General features: G+C 39.2%; 1 protein-coding gene across 1 annotated transcript in view; it reads left to right on the top strand.

Moving 5' to 3' along the window:
• Positions 1 to 16,739, top strand: part of mgmt (O-6-methylguanine-DNA methyltransferase) — a 401,995-nt gene that overhangs the window by 237,040 nt on the left and 148,216 nt on the right. The window contains exon 6 of the mRNA XM_072239661.1: positions 2,988 to 3,148. Within this exon, the coding sequence (XP_072095762.1) occupies positions 2,988 to 3,148 (161 nt within the window). The remainder of the gene's footprint in view (positions 1 to 2,987; positions 3,149 to 16,739) is intronic.

The following is a 16,739-nucleotide window of genomic DNA, read 5'->3' as shown; positions in this document are numbered from 1 at the left end:
TGTAGATAGCAGGCTGCAGAATGCGCAACAGGGGTCAACTTTGTGCTCAAAACCATTGTCTGCTGTTTACATTTCACAGCAGTTTTTACAGTAGTTGCAACCTACATGATCAGCTGGGTACTTTAATTCGCTGGGTTCTGTTCTGCACATCATTGCTTTGGACAGACCTACTTCATTAAGGATGCTTCAAGAGGCCATTCCCCTCAGCATTAGCTGAAATATGCATGTTTTTCCATCTCATTAATTCAGTCTACATACAATTAATTTCTGCCTATTAATGAACCCCTAGGTGTTAGTGACAGCTATCTAACCTGACTATACCAAGTGAGGCCCGAGTTACATATGGTTGAGTTTTAAGTTCCAGATAGGTGTTGAATATAAAACTGCCCGGAAAAGGTTTCAGGAACTTAAAGATATTACAATTAAAAGACAGCAGTATATTTAGCTGTGGTTGGGGAAAAAAATAAGTTAGCAGTTTTAAATAATTTACTTTACAAATAGAAACAGATGTTAGGAATCATAACTGGAATTTGTTTTTATCTCTGAGTGAGTCTTGTGTTGGAGAATGCATTTCATTGCCATACTTTCAAAGAGAAAGCAGGATGGAATTCTTCTTCACAATTATATTTTATGTTTATTTAATAGTTCTTTAAGCATTGTACATTGGCATCTGGTCAGTATGCTTATGTCAATATGTATTTAGTTTACTAAAATGACTTTTTTGTTGTTAAATGAACCTTTTAACAAACTGCAGCTGTGATACCAAAAGGCGGCTGTGGTAAGATACCACAAGGAAGTTAAACATCACTTTAACTGTGACCTAACCAGATTTATTCAAAAAACTTGAAGTATTGGTGACTATTAGTTACGATTATATATGCAGCTAACATGGAATATCAGGCACAGATGGTAACAGATAAATATGTTTTATTTATAAAACGGTATAAACCAATTTATATAAAAAGCAGCACTTAAAGGGTTGAGATGATTTATTAATGAGGCAAGGCGCAAGTTAATGGAATTGCAATATGATTCACCTGTGCTTAGCATGTAGTCAATATACTAATGATGTATATATATATATTTAGTTGAAGAAGCTCCTATGATTGTGAACTTGCTGTAAACTAGTAAAATGTTTTGAACTCAGGATCAAAGCAGAAACTAACATTTGCTGGGCTATTCTCCCTTCCACTGATGGAACATGGATGAAGTCAGATAATTGACCGCCCTGTATGCCTAATTAACGATGTGTTAATTTCTACTATTCATGTTTCTAAATACTAAGCTTTGATTAGCAGTAAAATAAAAGAAATGGGATGAAAACTTATTAAATGACTATTTTATTATCTAGTGTTGACATCATTGAGATATGGAAATAATAAGCAGAGGCAGTTTATGAAGGCTGCTCAAATGTTGTGATGTGATTTCCTAGATTCAAATTGTTCTAAGTACTTGTTTGTGATATGTTGCCTATAATTAAGAATTGGAGTTAACTCTTGTTGACTTACGACCAAGCCAATGTCCTGATTCAACAAAGTATGTTACTATGGTAAAATAAGGCTAGTTTTTTGTAACTTCGGGACTGTGCTTGGTGAGAAATCAGGTAACATTTCAACAATAGATATTTTTTGTTGCCTTGTGCTGGTTGAGATTTATTAAGTTAATCAATGACATGACACAGCTTGATACAAAAGCCCTGTTTACATGGAGCTTTTTAATTCTAATTTGATCTAAATCAGCCCTTAATTCCAATTTAAATGTACAATGTAAATGGTGCTTAATTCTGATTAAATCCGAGTTAAAAACATACTATTTCCTGAGGTGGGTTTAATGTAATTCTATCTAAATTCATTTTGTTGTTCACCCATGCAGATGGGTGTAAGTGAAGTGAACTCAGAATTTGCATGGTGTCCCATGGTGTCTTGTGATGTGACATAAAGACTGAGCACTGTGCAGTGAATTGTGCATTACTTCATGCGATGTGTCCCTTTAATACAAATTGAAAACTTCTTTGTGCAAATGGTGTTTAAGCTGCCATGTAAATGGAACAAATAGTAAAAGTGATTCGCATTAATTCCAACCACACCGATACAAATTAACTTGACCTTTGACTTTAAGTGGGGCTTGTCATATGTACATGGAGAATATCCACAGCTATGATCATATGATTTTTTTTAAATATTAATACCTCTATCCATCTTTTGTTAGTAATTAATGAGGTAAAGACATTTCACTTGAGTTCCAAAACAGGTCTTTTAATCACATGAAAGACCCTTTTCTGTTATTTCATTATTTTTAATAAAAATACATTGTAAACTTACAGAAGAAATGTTTTGGTGAGTATTGTCAGTTGCAGAAAATTGACATCCTAGTGTTTAAAGCTGTTTATACCTTCATTGTAGATTTTCTCTAAAATTTGAATTTCTTACAAAACAATACGCTGATTTGTGATATTTAAGTAACATACAGAAGCATTGACAACATGTTAATATTATTCATTCCAGACTTCATTCTGAGGCGCTGCTTGAAAGTGGATATATGTGCTTGATTTATTATGGTTTCAAGAAGCAATGTCTATAAATAATTATCTTTTACTGAACAAGGAACTTGACATGTTGAATGCAACCGGTGTTGCCATGGTATAGAAAATAAACTTTCATATTAATCAGCAGTCAAGTATTGTAACTTGGTCTTCATAAATTATGAATTGTGTTCAAATCTCTCAGGGTTCATTGATAGAAAAAAAATTAAGAGAAAATATAAGACAGCAAGTATTTGAATACATTTTCACTGGAATGCCGGGTATGCTGTAATTGTTTTCTTAATCATTAGGGAACTGTATTATTCATCTGCAATTTTGAAGACGACTCTTCAAATTTGGTTGTCAAATTGAAAAGTTGTGAAAGATTGTTTCCATGCAGTGGAAACCATTTTGAAGTTCACAAATGCCAAAGTTGCTGAACAAGTGTTATCACTTCATTCTGCAGGACAAGAGTGGCCTCATTTAGTTGCGAGCTCTGTGAAAGCCAAGAGGAAATGACAGCACCAGTGAAACACTGTATGACCTGGCTTCAGGCCTACTTCTGTGAACCTTGGACATCGGGAAAACTTCCTCTCCCTGTCTTTCATCATCCTATTTTTCAGCAAGGTCTGTTGCTGGTTAGTTTAGTTTGTATAGCAATATTTTGACTTTATGTAATTTTAATTTGCATTTCATTCCTACTTTATTGACAGCAGTATAATGCAGCATTCTATCCTATGTGAATTTGAGACACAGCACATAACATCAGCTATTTAGGAACGATAAGGTCTTTAACTGTTCCAAATGTTTCTGTTAGTTTTGGCGTGCAGTTGCATATATTTTGGCATGAGAGCTGAAAATGATGCAGTTCTACTCCTGACATATGCAGACTGAAAGGTCTGAATATAAGCACATCTGAATAGCTGTAAAGTTTTCAATGAGCTTATTGTTGACCTGTATTGTGTTTTTGCCAATATCTTGAGAATTCCTTAAAGGGGAAATATATTTTGTTAACTTGTCATGCAGTAATAATGTGAAAAGAATACATTTTAGTGAGACCGTCTTAATCACACCTTATTATTTTGTTTTGTTTCACAGCTGTTTATCAGAGACAGCCAATAGCTAATTCTTATTAATCAACATGTCTTATACATTTGGGATTGCTGTGTTCCAGTGACTTCATCTCTACATAGTGCTGTTCACAACCTACTGCTCGCACTGTTTATGTCACTGTACTGTGAATGAGTCTTTGAGGTTACAACAGAGGTTCTTATAGTGCAGTGCCTTTCCAAATGCTTCTAAACTTCTCCAGCTTTTAGCGTGGACAAAAGCCTCTTGTTCGCTGTCCAGCTCTGTGGATCCAATCTTAACTTCACCCTTGCACATCAGCAATGCCTTACCTCTTCCACTCCATTTTACCACCACCATTATTTATGGATTAGGCCAAGGAGCTGTCCTTGGCTCTCTCTGTTAAATGTTTTCACTTGAATTATTGGTGGGTGCGGAGATAATGAGCACTTGTGCTACCTCCCCATCCATTCTTTCCACCCTTCCGCTGCATCACCTGTGACGTGATCTCCCATCGCATCAGTGGTGAGAAGACCATATCTTGAATTCCTTTTCCATCTCCTTTCTTGTTTCAGTGCCTGTTCTGATTCCACTTGGTCTCAACTTGGCTATCCTCAACTTTTTTTTTTTTACCAGTTTCCACGAAACGAGCTGAGATTTGTACCCCATATCCTCTCTGTCAGAAACCATAACTATTTCCGCTGCTGCAACGTTGTTCACCTTTGCCCTTCTGCTGCTGAAAATTGCGTACCATGCCTTAATTATAGTCAGACACAGCGATTTGGTTGCTGGTCCTATTCACTTCCCATTCCCTGCCCTCTGTAACATTCAGTCCTTCTATAATACAGCAGCTTATATTCTCCCCCAACCAGAATTCCATTCACCCTTTGCTCCTGTTCTCACAGGCTTCCAATTCCCAAACACCCCATTTAAAAATGTAATGCTCAGACTTCTGCATGGTGTGTCTCTAACCACATTCTACCCAATAACTTGCACAAATGTCCCTGGAGGAGGAATTTGAAATTCATTAAACACAGGGGTCAAAGTACTGCAGCCATTTAGAGATTCATAAAACTTTAATAGGGCAATGCTAGAAGTGCGACTTTATAGTGACCAGAAATTAAACTCTGATCTCAATATAGATTACTCACACTCTCCAAGCTGTGATTGTCCACACTGTCACCATGAACAACTCTGTTCCATTCATTTCCTTCCTGATAAAATTGTGTTTTTATGGGAGCCTTAGAAGTCCTCGCTACACTTGACTCTTCATGATGTCGCTGACTTTTGCTGATGTCATTCCTGGCTCTTTTTCCAATGCTCTGGTGTTGCTTCCCATTCTTATCCAGAAGTGGGAAACTTAATCAATTTTACTGCCAGTTTCTATCCTTCCCTCATTTCCCCATAATCCATTTTTGGCTCTGCCCATCCTTTGCTTCTTTATGTCATTTCTGGAGCTCATCTTACAGCAAATATTTATTAGAGCCAGCAACTTCCAGAGCTGAGTAGACAACGCTTGTTAAGACTCCGTTTCATTCGCCCAGTTCCTCTCTCTCTTTGAGTCTTTTGTGTTGATGTCATCTATTGTTGTCAGCGCTTCTGGTAGGCCTTTCTTTTTCAAGGACTTCTTAACAACCCCCACCCCTGGAGGGGAGGAGTCCTTGAAAAGGACATTTCTCATCATTGTTCTCATACATTCCACTCCCTTCCAGGGAGGAGTTTCCCTTGTCCGTTGTCTCCAGTCCACTGGGCTCCACGTTAAATAGACAATCCACCAAAATTTCCAGAACATCAACTGAAATGCTATCACCAGAAACATTTATCCCTTCCCCCATTTTCTCGCATGCAGAAGAAATTGCTCCCTCCATTTCACTTATTGATCTCTGCAAATGCCCATTTCTTCCCAAAGCATCTTTCAATACAACTGCACAAGAGTTAGACATTCCCTTTTGTTCTTTCCATTCTTCCATACTCTTTCTTTGCACCTTAAAACTTTTTCATCTCCACTTTTTATGAATTACTGATGAAACTGAAAAGTTGAGTTCATTGTCATATGCACAAGTGTATGTATGTACCGGTACAATGAAAACCCCTTACTTGCAGCAGCATCTCAGGTACAGAGCAGCACGTGAAAACAGAATTCGCAAAATAAACAAAAATAAAACGGTGTTTAGTGCTAAGTGATCAAAATGGTGATAGTGTTACTAAACTCTTCTGCTTAGGTTATGCCAGCTGGTTCACAAACTGAATGTTGAAGTGACGTAGCTATTCCTAGACTGGAAAACATAGGAGCAGAATTAGGCCACTTGGCCCATCGAGTCTGCTCCGCTATTCTATCATGGTTGATTTGTTATCCCTCTTAGAGCGATTTTTGGGTTTAGGATATATACATTTAGCAATTGACTGAGTCTACCAGCCTTCACATCTGAATATGGATTTAATTTGGAGTGCAGCTCTCAACAGTGGGCTTTAGTGAATCCCAGACCAAACAATGCTAATTAAAATTAATTTGGATGTCTGTGATGTGGATGTGAATCAGGAGGTGTGAAGGTTGTATGTAGTTTCAAAGAAAGCATTGTCCGTATACTGTGAATATGGAATTGTCCTTTGATGTTTGGCACATAAAATCTCAAACCTCACACTGAGCCAGCAGACCTTTCGACCGAAAGCGTCTTCATATGATGTCTGCTGTACATTGTTTTGTCAAATAAAGAAGCTGCTTTGTATCTACCTGTAATTTTCTCCGGTGACTTCATTCACACAGGAACAACCCCATTCTCTTGCCTTCTCCCCCTAACCTTTGATGCCCTGACTAACCAAGAACCTATCAACCATTGCTTTAAATATACTCAATGACTTGGTCTCCATAACCATCCCGTTGCAATGAATTTCACAGATTTGCCACCCTCTGGCTAAAGAAATTCCTTCTAATCTATGTTCTAAATGGTCATTCTCTATCTCCACAGATGCTGCCTGATATGCTGATTATTTCTCGCATTTTCTATTTTTTTGCTACTTAATAGTTTAAACATTTTGAGATTAGATAGCCATACTTTACCACAGTGCAGTGATGTGCTTGGAATTTACAGTGATATTGTTCCTAGCAAGGTACAGTATGTGTGGATGATGGAAATGGAGGAGCTGTATCTGTCTCCTTTCATAGAAATTGGGAGAAGTACATAAAGGTTACCTTGCCCCAGCAAAGTTATGCTTCTACTCATTGGAAGTATACTAATTTATTGCTGCATTTTAAATGGGACATCAGCTATCAAATTTTACTATCCTAGTTATCTAGTTTTACTACCCATCCATTTAGAATATAGGTTTGAATAATAAACAGAAAAAAAAGTTCTGAGAGATTTCTGACCTTAATTGATAATATCTAAAACATTAAACCCAATCCCAGTCTGTCCTCCGAGATAAATTGAAGTATTCCATGGCACTCTGGGAACTAAAATATGAGGTTCTTTATTTCAGCCATTTATTATCTACAGAGCCCTGAAAAAAGTATTTGGCCTCCATAACTATTTTCACAATTTACTGTCTCATTTTCTAAATTTAAAATATATTGAAGTCAAATTTATTTTGAGCTGATCTACAAAACATTGTGCATCATGGCAAATCAAAAGAAATTTTCCGAAACCTGTCAACCATTTACTAAAAATTAAAAACCAAAATTGTTAGGTTGAAAAAGTATTCATCCCCGTTGTAATTACTATGCTAACTTTCCTCAGGTGCAATACTGTATATTACCTTCCTAGCTCACCCAAATTGTTGATGTAGAGAATTGGAGGATCATCTGTTTTCAATGAAATCCTACAGTGTGGTAGAGAAAAACAAAGAAACATTTAACACAAGTCAGGGAAATTATAATAGAGAAGCACAGATCTGGGGAAGGGTCCAAGACCATCTCAAAGGCACTGAACATACCTTCGAGCTCAGTGCAGTCCATCTGAAAAAGTGGAAAAAATATGAGACCACAGCCACAATGACTAGGTCAGGCCACCTCACCAGACGTAGTCACCGGAGAAGAATGGCACTTGTAAGAGAGGCTACTGTGATGCCAACAGTCACACTGAGTGAGCTGCAGAAGCCAATGGCTGCAGTTGGAGATGAAGTTCATGGCTCTACAATCTCTAAGGCCTTGCAAATAAAGGGTATTTATGGAAGAGTGGCAAGGAAGAAGCCCTGGCTTAAAAAAAACTTCTCCTTGCATGTAAAGACTTTGCAAAGTGTCACTCAGAAGATACTGTAAAGATGCTGAAGTGGTCTTGTGGTTGGATGAGGCTAAAGTGGAACTTTCTGCCTCAACACTAAGCGTTACATGTAACGTAAATCTATACTGCACATCAGCCAGGTAACATCATTCCTACTGTAAGGTATAGTGGAGGTAGCATCACGCTATGGGAGGGTTGTAAATCTAGCCAGCTCCATCTTGGGTACTAGCCTACAAAGTACCCAAGACATCTTCAGGGAGCAGTGTCTCAGAAAGGCAGTGTCCATTACCAAGGACCTCCAGCATCCAGGGCATGCCTTTTTCTCACTGTTACCATCAGGTAGCAGTTACAGAAGCTGGGAGGCACACGGTCAACGATTTAGGAACAGCTTCTTACCCTCTGCCATCTGATTCCTAAATAGACATCGAGTCCTTGGAGACTACCTCACTTTTTTTGATATACAGTGTTTCTGTTTTTTGCATGTTTTTTAACCTGTTCAATATACGTATACTGTAATTGATTTACTTGTTTGTTTATTATTGTTATTTTTATTTAATTTATTTTTTTCTCTTCTATATTATGTATTGCATTGAACTGCTGCTGCTAAGTTAACAAATTTCACATTGCATGCCAGCGATAATAAAGCTGATTCTGATTCTGCGGATGCTTTACAGCAGCAAGGACTGGAAGTCTGGTCAGGATTAATAGGAAGGTGAATGCTGCTAAATACAGAGAGATCCTGGATAAAAACCTGCTAGACTCTGCCAGAAAGCTTAAACTGGCAAGATGTTCATCTTTCAGCAGGACAATGACCCAAACCACACTGCCAGAGCAACCATGGAGTGGCTTCAAATGAAGAAAATTGATGTCTTTAAGTGGCCCAGTCAGAGTCCTGACCTTAACCCGATCAAAAATTTCTGGCAATAGCTCAAGATTGCTGTACACTGCTGCTCCCCAACTAACCTGGCACTGCTTGAACAATTTTGCAAGGAGGAATAGGCAAATCTTGCTGTATCACATTGTGTAAAACTAACAGAGACTTATCCAAAAACACTACTGTCTGTAATAGCTTTGACAGGTGGTACAATTAAGTACTGAGCAAAGGGGGGGTGAATTCTTTTGGAATTGCTGACATTTCAGTTTTTGAATTTTTAGTTTTTTATGCTTTACATAAAAAACTGCCCTGTTTTTTTTGGGCTCTACGGTGAAAATGGAGCATGTGATTCACAAATAAAAATTCTCAGTTAAATTGATCAAAATCCATGATTGTAAAACTCATTTATACGAGCAAAGGCTTGGTGACTGAGTACTCTTACAAGGCACTGTATATCGATAATCTAGATGATAACGTGGTAAATTGGAGCAGAAACACAAAGGTTGGGGGCATAGCAGACAGCAAGGAAGACTATCAAAGCTCGTCGTGTGATCTGGACTAGTTGGAGAGATGGGCTTAGAAATGGCTAATGGAATTTAATGCAAACAAGTATTCCTCCTTGCAAAATTGCCCAAGCAGTGCTAGGTTAGTTGGGGAGCAGCGGTGTACAGTAATCTTGAGCTATTGCCAGAAATTTTCGATTGGGTTAAGGTCAGGACTCTGACTGGGTCACTTAAAGACATCAATTTTCTTCATTTGAAGCCACTCCATGGTTGCTCTGGCAGTGTGGTTACACTTTTGGAGGACCAACCAGGGTAGAACTTGCATGGTGAGCGGTAGGGCACTAAAGAGCTCAATAAAACAGGGATCTGGGAATACAGATCCATAATTCCTTGAAGGTAGCATCACAAGTAGGTAGGGTCAGAAATGAGTTGAAAATACACTTGGACTAAGATGTTAACTGTCCTGTGCTATCACCAGTCGGATCATCAGTTGATCTGCCACCTGTCTTCAGGAGTTCCAGCCTGCTTATGATCAAGACTCCCTCGAGGTAGTGGGCCAGCAGTGCTAAAGCACCACCTCCCACTGGTGAGCTTAAAAACTTGGCATCTGCCTCTATCAGAGTTGTTGGTCACTTCCATCCAACAGATAGTCTGCTCTTCAGGTGTCTATGCAACTACTGAAGGGTTTGCAAAGGATGTATACACTGTCTAACTATCTGCCCCTCTGGATGTTCTTAGTCCACACCCATGATGATCCTGTCTCTGCTGCCTCAGCTACAGCCCTGCTGGTTGTCTTGATCTCTCTTCTGGTGAAGCCAAGGTCATGTAGCCACTTCTGGAAAGTGAACACAATAAAGAGAGCTGTGGGCACATTGGCCTTCATAAATCAAACTGTTGAGTACAGAAGTTGGGATGTTATGTTGAAGTTGTACAGGACGTTGGTGAGGCCTAATTTGGAGTATTGTGTGCAGTTCTGGTCAGCTACCTAAGGGAAAGATATCAATAAGATTGAAGAAGTGCAGAGCAAATTTACAAGGATGTTGCCGGGACTTGAGGATCTGAGTTATAGGGAAACTTTGAATGGGTTTGGACTTCATTCTCTGGAGTATAGGAGAATGAGGGGAGATGTGATAGCGGTATACAAAGTTATGTTGGGTATATATAGGGTAAATGCAAGCAGGCATTTTCCAATTGAGGTTGAATGAGACTAGTACTAGAGGTAATAGGTTAAGGGTGAAAGGTGAAATGTTTAAGGGCAACTTGAAGGGGAACCTCTTCCCTCACAGGGTGGTGAGAGTATGGAACAAACTGCCAGCGCAACTGGTGAATTCGTGCTTCATTTCAATATTTAAGGGAAATTTGGATAGGCACATGGATGAGAGGGGTATGGAGGGCGATAGTCCTTGTGCAGGTTGACGGGACTAGGCAGATTAATAGTTTGCCATGGATAGATGGGCCAAAGGGCCTGTTTCTGTGCTGTAGTGTTCTCTGACTCTCTGACTCTGTTCTTTTTTTGTATTGTGACAAACTTTAATCCTTCAACAAGCATCACTGAAACATGTTATTTGGTAATTGATTTCATTGCATAATGCCGCCCTCCCCCTGCTTTTTGGCTACTGTAGTTCCCCTGTTACAGACAAGCTTTACTGGCTGCAGCATACTTTGGAACCTACTAAGGAGCAGTGGAAGGAGCTAGACAAATGCAAATTCTTTCTGCATCACAGAAAAATTAAACTAATTTATAATAACCTTTCCTTGACAAATAATATACAGCAACAATTAGTATTGCTAAAATGTTTTGTTCAAATATACTGATTAAGTCAAGAGCATTATTCAAAACCACATTACAAATATGAATAATGAGGCAGTCCTTTTGAGAACTTGTTAGCTGTTTATATGAATAATGATTGTTTTTTATTCTCAGTATAAATTAAAGAAATCAGTGCAACTGCTGTATCCAATTAGAATCTGTTGAAAGGTATTAAGACTGCTTGTCATTTCTTCCTAGGTTGCCTGTCCTAATATACTAACCGATTGTTAGGGTAGGAGATCGTGACTAAAGTCACGCCAATCTTGCTATCAAAATTGTCACCGAGAAAGTTGAAAAGTTCAACCTTCTTCCTTTTTTTTTTAGCTCTTCTATGAACTTGTAGACTGAAATTATCCTAACTGGTTCTAATTATGGCTGTAATTATGCAGTGATTATCTACCTACACAGAGAAGTACAGGAAGGGAAAATGAGTTGCAAACAGCCAGTCCTTGTCAGTTTTAATGTCAGTCAGAAAGTTGTTCAAAGTTGCAGATGCAGGTGAATACTAAGAGCCGAAAGCAACTACACTGTTTAATCTCATGAGTTGACAGTAATGAGTTTGCATCTTTAGTTCCTCAAATGGCTGCATGCCTTGGAAAGCATTTTTTTCTTATTAACTCAAACATTTTAATTTTTTTTCACTTATTGGGCCATATCATGCCAACTAAACTCCCTCATCTCCCCACCTTCAACTCCATCCAACAGGTTCATCATCCCATGGTCATCCACCTGTCTAACACTTGCTTTGTCTGGATGGGGGGAGCTGATCTTGCCAGCATGGTCGCAATGGAAAATGAACCATGGTTGGCATAGTGGGGATTCTCTGGCAGTCTATCCATTTGATGTTGGGGTTGTGCTGGCTGCAAAAATGTGCATTCAATATCCTTGTATTTTGCTGATAATATTTTATTATTTATTATGGAGATACATAATCGGCCCTTCCAGCCCTTCGGCTGCTCTGCCCAGCAATCCCCCAATTTATTCCTAGCCTAATCACGGGACAATTTACAATGACCGATTAACCTACCATCCAGTACATCTTTAGACCAAGGGAGGAAACAAAAACCGGAAGAAATCCACGTAGTCACAGGGAGAATGTACAAGGGCCTTACAGGCAGAGGTGGGAATTGAACCCAGGTCGCCTGTACTGTAAAGCATTGTGCTAACCACAGTGCTACCGTGCTGCCCTACTACACCAAGGAGTCCTTTGTGTTTTCTTAGGAAAGTTAACAAGCAGATGCAGAAAATAATTTGGAACACAAATGGAGCAGAGGCAGTTGAAGGATGTATGGAGTGTGGGGGGAAAGGAAGCCATACTACCACTGAACAGGAAGTCGATGAGTCCACACCCAGAGTGCTGCCTACTCTTGAGAGGATGTTCCTCCTTGTGGGGGTATTTAGAATGAGCCTCAGAGTTTGTGGTTGCACCATTAGGATGCAGGTAAGGAGGAATTACATCTGTGTACCATGAATCTCTGAGAGCTAGGAAGGCTGAGTCAGTGAATATTTTAATAGCCAAAGTATGCATGTTTATGTATTCTTGGTTGAGTAGCCTTTATCCCAGGGGTCCCCAACCTTTTTTGCACTGCGGACCAGCTTAATATTGACAATATTGACCGGGGGGGTGGTGGGGGGCCAATGGACGAGAGTAGCAGTCAAATACGTTGAGCTTACCCCGGGAAAGACTACCATGACCATGAAGCCTTGCGCGGGCACCAGTGCACATGCGTGACTTGCGCATGTGTGTACGTGCCATTTTTTTCTACAATTCACTTTGGCGATTCTGTTCGGGGCGAGGCGGGTGGTGTTAATCACAACCGGAATATAGGTAATAAGCGGCAAATACACTCAATTTCGTTTCTAAAAGGGTTTATCTAACGAATTTAATATTAAACACACACCGCATATTTTCCTCGCATGAATATAGTGATTAGTCAATTATAAGTCACTTATAAGTCAATAGCATCATAACATTTTAAGTAACGTTTGGATATTAAACACACAGCACATATTTTCCCCGTATGAACATGTAAAATCATTGCAACACACCAATATTGCTGAATCAGTGGGAGCCCTGGGCTTGTTTCCCTGCAACAACACGGTCCTGTCGAGGGGTGGTAGGAGACAGCGATACTCGAAGGGGGTTCCTTATGTCCAGTCTATTCCGCAATTTAGTTTAAGTTGCATTCATTGCAGAAAACCCCACATCGCAGAGATATGATGTTGGAAATGGAAGCAACGTTTTCAGTGCTTTCGTGGCTATCTCAGGATATTCAGCCTTGACTTTGATCCAGAGTGCCGGCAGAGATGTTATGTCAAACATACTTTTCAGCCCACCGTCATTTGCAAGCTGAAGGAGTTGATCTTCTTCCCGCGCTGATATGGATGACGCATGTATAATGACCTCGTGTGCGTTCAAGCTCAACAGTGCGCGTGACACGGAATGAGGAAAGGTGCAGCTGACTCATATCAACAAATCATATCGTTTCCTTGCGGCCTGGTAGCACATGCTTTGCGGCCCAGTACCGGTCCACAGCCTGGTGGTTGGGGACCGCTGCCTTATCCAAGATGCTTGGAGCAAGAGATCTTTTGGATTTTGGGTGCTTCCAGCTTTTGGAATATACAATGAGATAGCTGGGGATCGGCATCATTTCTTACTCTAAATTTATGTGCTACCTGTAAGCTTTCTTTGTCTTACACTTGTTCATCACACATATATACATATGCACCCATTCAGTGTGGTCAGCTTTGATCTTGGCTAACTCATCGATGAATTTCTCTGCTGCTTTGTGATTAGCAGATGCGTTATCACCACAAAGCTTTAAAATTTTAATGCCTTTTCTTAAATTTCTGCAGTCAACCTGCTGAGTAATCACAATTACCTTCAATTTTCAGTTCATCATGATAGATCTTTGCTTGTATCATTATCAGCATATCCATAGGCAGCAAATTTTTACTCTGATGCTGACAAATCCATTCTTTCAATACATGTTCAAGATCATTTTTTCACTTTATGCAATTTTTTTCTCTTTTTCATTAAGATCTGCTCATTCCCTATGTGAGGTTACCTCTCAGAACTCTCTGTGGTGCGTAGAGGTCTGCACACCTCTTGGGAACCTCCTTGGTGCCTTTTTTAGATTTTGGAATTTTGGAAGAAGGGTACTGCACCTGTACTTCTCCGTGGATTGTCACCTTGTCGCGGTGGAGAAGCTTGTGTGGTCCTGAGATCCTGAGGGCGATGCCGTCTGGAGCTATGCTCCTGGTAGGGTCACCCATGGCGGTAAGGTCGAGGGTGAGCTCCCTGACAAAGAACAATCCAACCAGGACCTCAACAGTGGAACAGGCGGACGAAGTTACTTCGAACTCAACAGTGGTGAAGGCGGATGAAGGCTGCAACAAATCCATCAGCTCCAGTCGTTGTGGTTTCCATGCCACTGGAATCAGTTGGTTGATTTGTGAAGTATCGTGTGCTTCTTGGAGTGCAGCATCAAGTGCACGTTAAACAAATACACGCACAGGCGTCTTTGCTCTGTACAGAACAAAGACCATCATCCTCGACCTCGAGGGATAGCCACAACGACGACTCCACCTGTCTAAGGAAACTGAGGATTATGAAAAACAGGAGTTAAAACTGAAATCTCATCATTAATTATTAAATTGTGAAGCACATTTGAAAACTATATGACCAACTGCTTCTCCTAATTCTTAAGTAGTATCAGCTAATAAAACATAGAACTCATAAATCATTAAAAAAACGTAAATCAAAATAATAATTTTGAAAAAATAAGTAGTACAGCTTTCCTGTTGCCTCCTAAATCTGCCTTGCATTCTCTATTGTAATGGATGGAATGCCAGACTCCACACCAGACCTAACTTCACACAGGATCCGAGGGGTGACTTGTACTGCTGGGAAATTTCAGCAAAATTGGGTGTCACCATGGGACACCAAATGGAGTCAAACAGTAGAGCAAGTTGACTGAATCAGACTTCCAAACCCTTTGGTGAGTCTTGAACTTCCACACCTGATACCTCAAAGCTACAGTCTGTCATTTACAATAGATTTGACTTTGACATTTCAGACCAGAGCCACAAGCAAGAATCAGCAAAATACGGCCCAATAATTTGTTACAAACCTTAGTTCAGGAGTGATTGCATTAATGATTGACCCAAAATGAGCAGAGTATAACCAAAAAGAAGTATTTGCAGCTTTCAAATAGTTTCCTTTTTGTATAGGTGACTGTTAATTACTTACATTTTGATTCATTGTTTCTCAGGAACTTCATGATTAGTAGTTTTCATTCCTGCTTGCTGTTTGATTGATAGACTCTCCAGCTGCTCCGCTGTGATTTGTTGTTGTTTTCTGAAGAAGAGATTTGAGCCAATTGAGTCCAAATGTGACAAGTCAATTTGTAAGTGTCAAGGACAAAAGTATTTACTGGCAGAATGTGCACAGTTAAGCCTTCATTCTTGTTTTAAAGTGATTAAGCAAACATTCTTATTTTTATTTGCTGGTTAAGAACAAAGGTTGTAAAACCATGGATGAGGGTATACAAAACCTGACATTCATGAGAAAGGCGCATTGAAATAGAATTAGTTCATGTCATCATTAATAACCATAAATTTAAATCAGCAGAAATTCAGTATACATGCTTTTTCCATGTTTCAGCATATCTATAATATACTATATTGTATTGATAGAGAATGCTTTGTATTGCATATAATATATTCAAAGCACTCTAAGTACACTTATTATCAAAGTATATATGCAGTACTGTATACAACCCTGCAATTTGCTTTCTCCGCAGACAGCTACAAAACAAAGAAAACCAAGAAAAAAAAGTGGAGCCCACTCAAAGAAAAAAAACATCAAACCTCCCCAACGCAAAAAACAAATCAAGCAAATGGCAACAAGAACACCAACTCCCCCCCGCAAAAAACAAATAATCACACAAACAGCAGCAAGAACTTCAACCTCGTCCCCACGCAAACAGCATCAAGAAAGAGCAAGCGAAAATACAGAATATAAAACACAAAAATGAAAGAGTCCGTATTCAGTTCAGCTCAGTGTTCATTATCTGTAGGATGCCCTGATTCAAAGACACCTAAAATAGCAAAATAACAGAGAAAGGAATGACAAGGAACTACACAATGAATGATCTAAACACAAATGTTAGCGTTCCTTTAGGTGGCACTGTGAGTGTACCATCACATGACTCTTCACCTTACATGGCATACTTTTACTTCTGAATTTATTTGGCACAAAACAATGGATAACTGAATTTTTAAACATTAAATTTTATCTTATTCTCTTCCTAAAGTTTCTTGTACAATAGCTTCTTTTTTAAATTGTTTTATCATAGTTCAGTCGGCATGGAGGTTTTGGACCACTTTTATTGAAATGAGGAAGCAAATCAAACTTCAGTTTTGAACAGACTGATGACTACAGTTGAGTTAGATTGTCACGCTCTGGCCACTATCACAGAATACACAACTTGAAGAGAATGTCTGTTATAATCTGACTGATATACTAATGACATTTTTGAGTCATTCACACAATGTCCTGAAACTTCTGATACAGTGTGTTTTTTCACAAATTAGCTTCTTTTTTTTCATTTTTGCCTCCAGAGACTTAAGATAGTGGCCATCAGGAAGATCTATTGAAATGTTAACAGGAATTATGAAACTCACCGTGCTGACAGTCAAAGCTCATCCGAATGCCCCCAAAGTCAGGTTTTCCATATCTCTT

This window comes from Mobula birostris, chromosome 21 (genome assembly GCF_030028105.1).
Source record: "Mobula birostris isolate sMobBir1 chromosome 21, sMobBir1.hap1, whole genome shotgun sequence".
Lineage (NCBI taxonomy): Eukaryota > Metazoa > Chordata > Chondrichthyes > Myliobatiformes > Myliobatidae > Mobula > Mobula birostris.
This window is presented reverse-complemented; position numbering and strand designations above follow the sequence as displayed.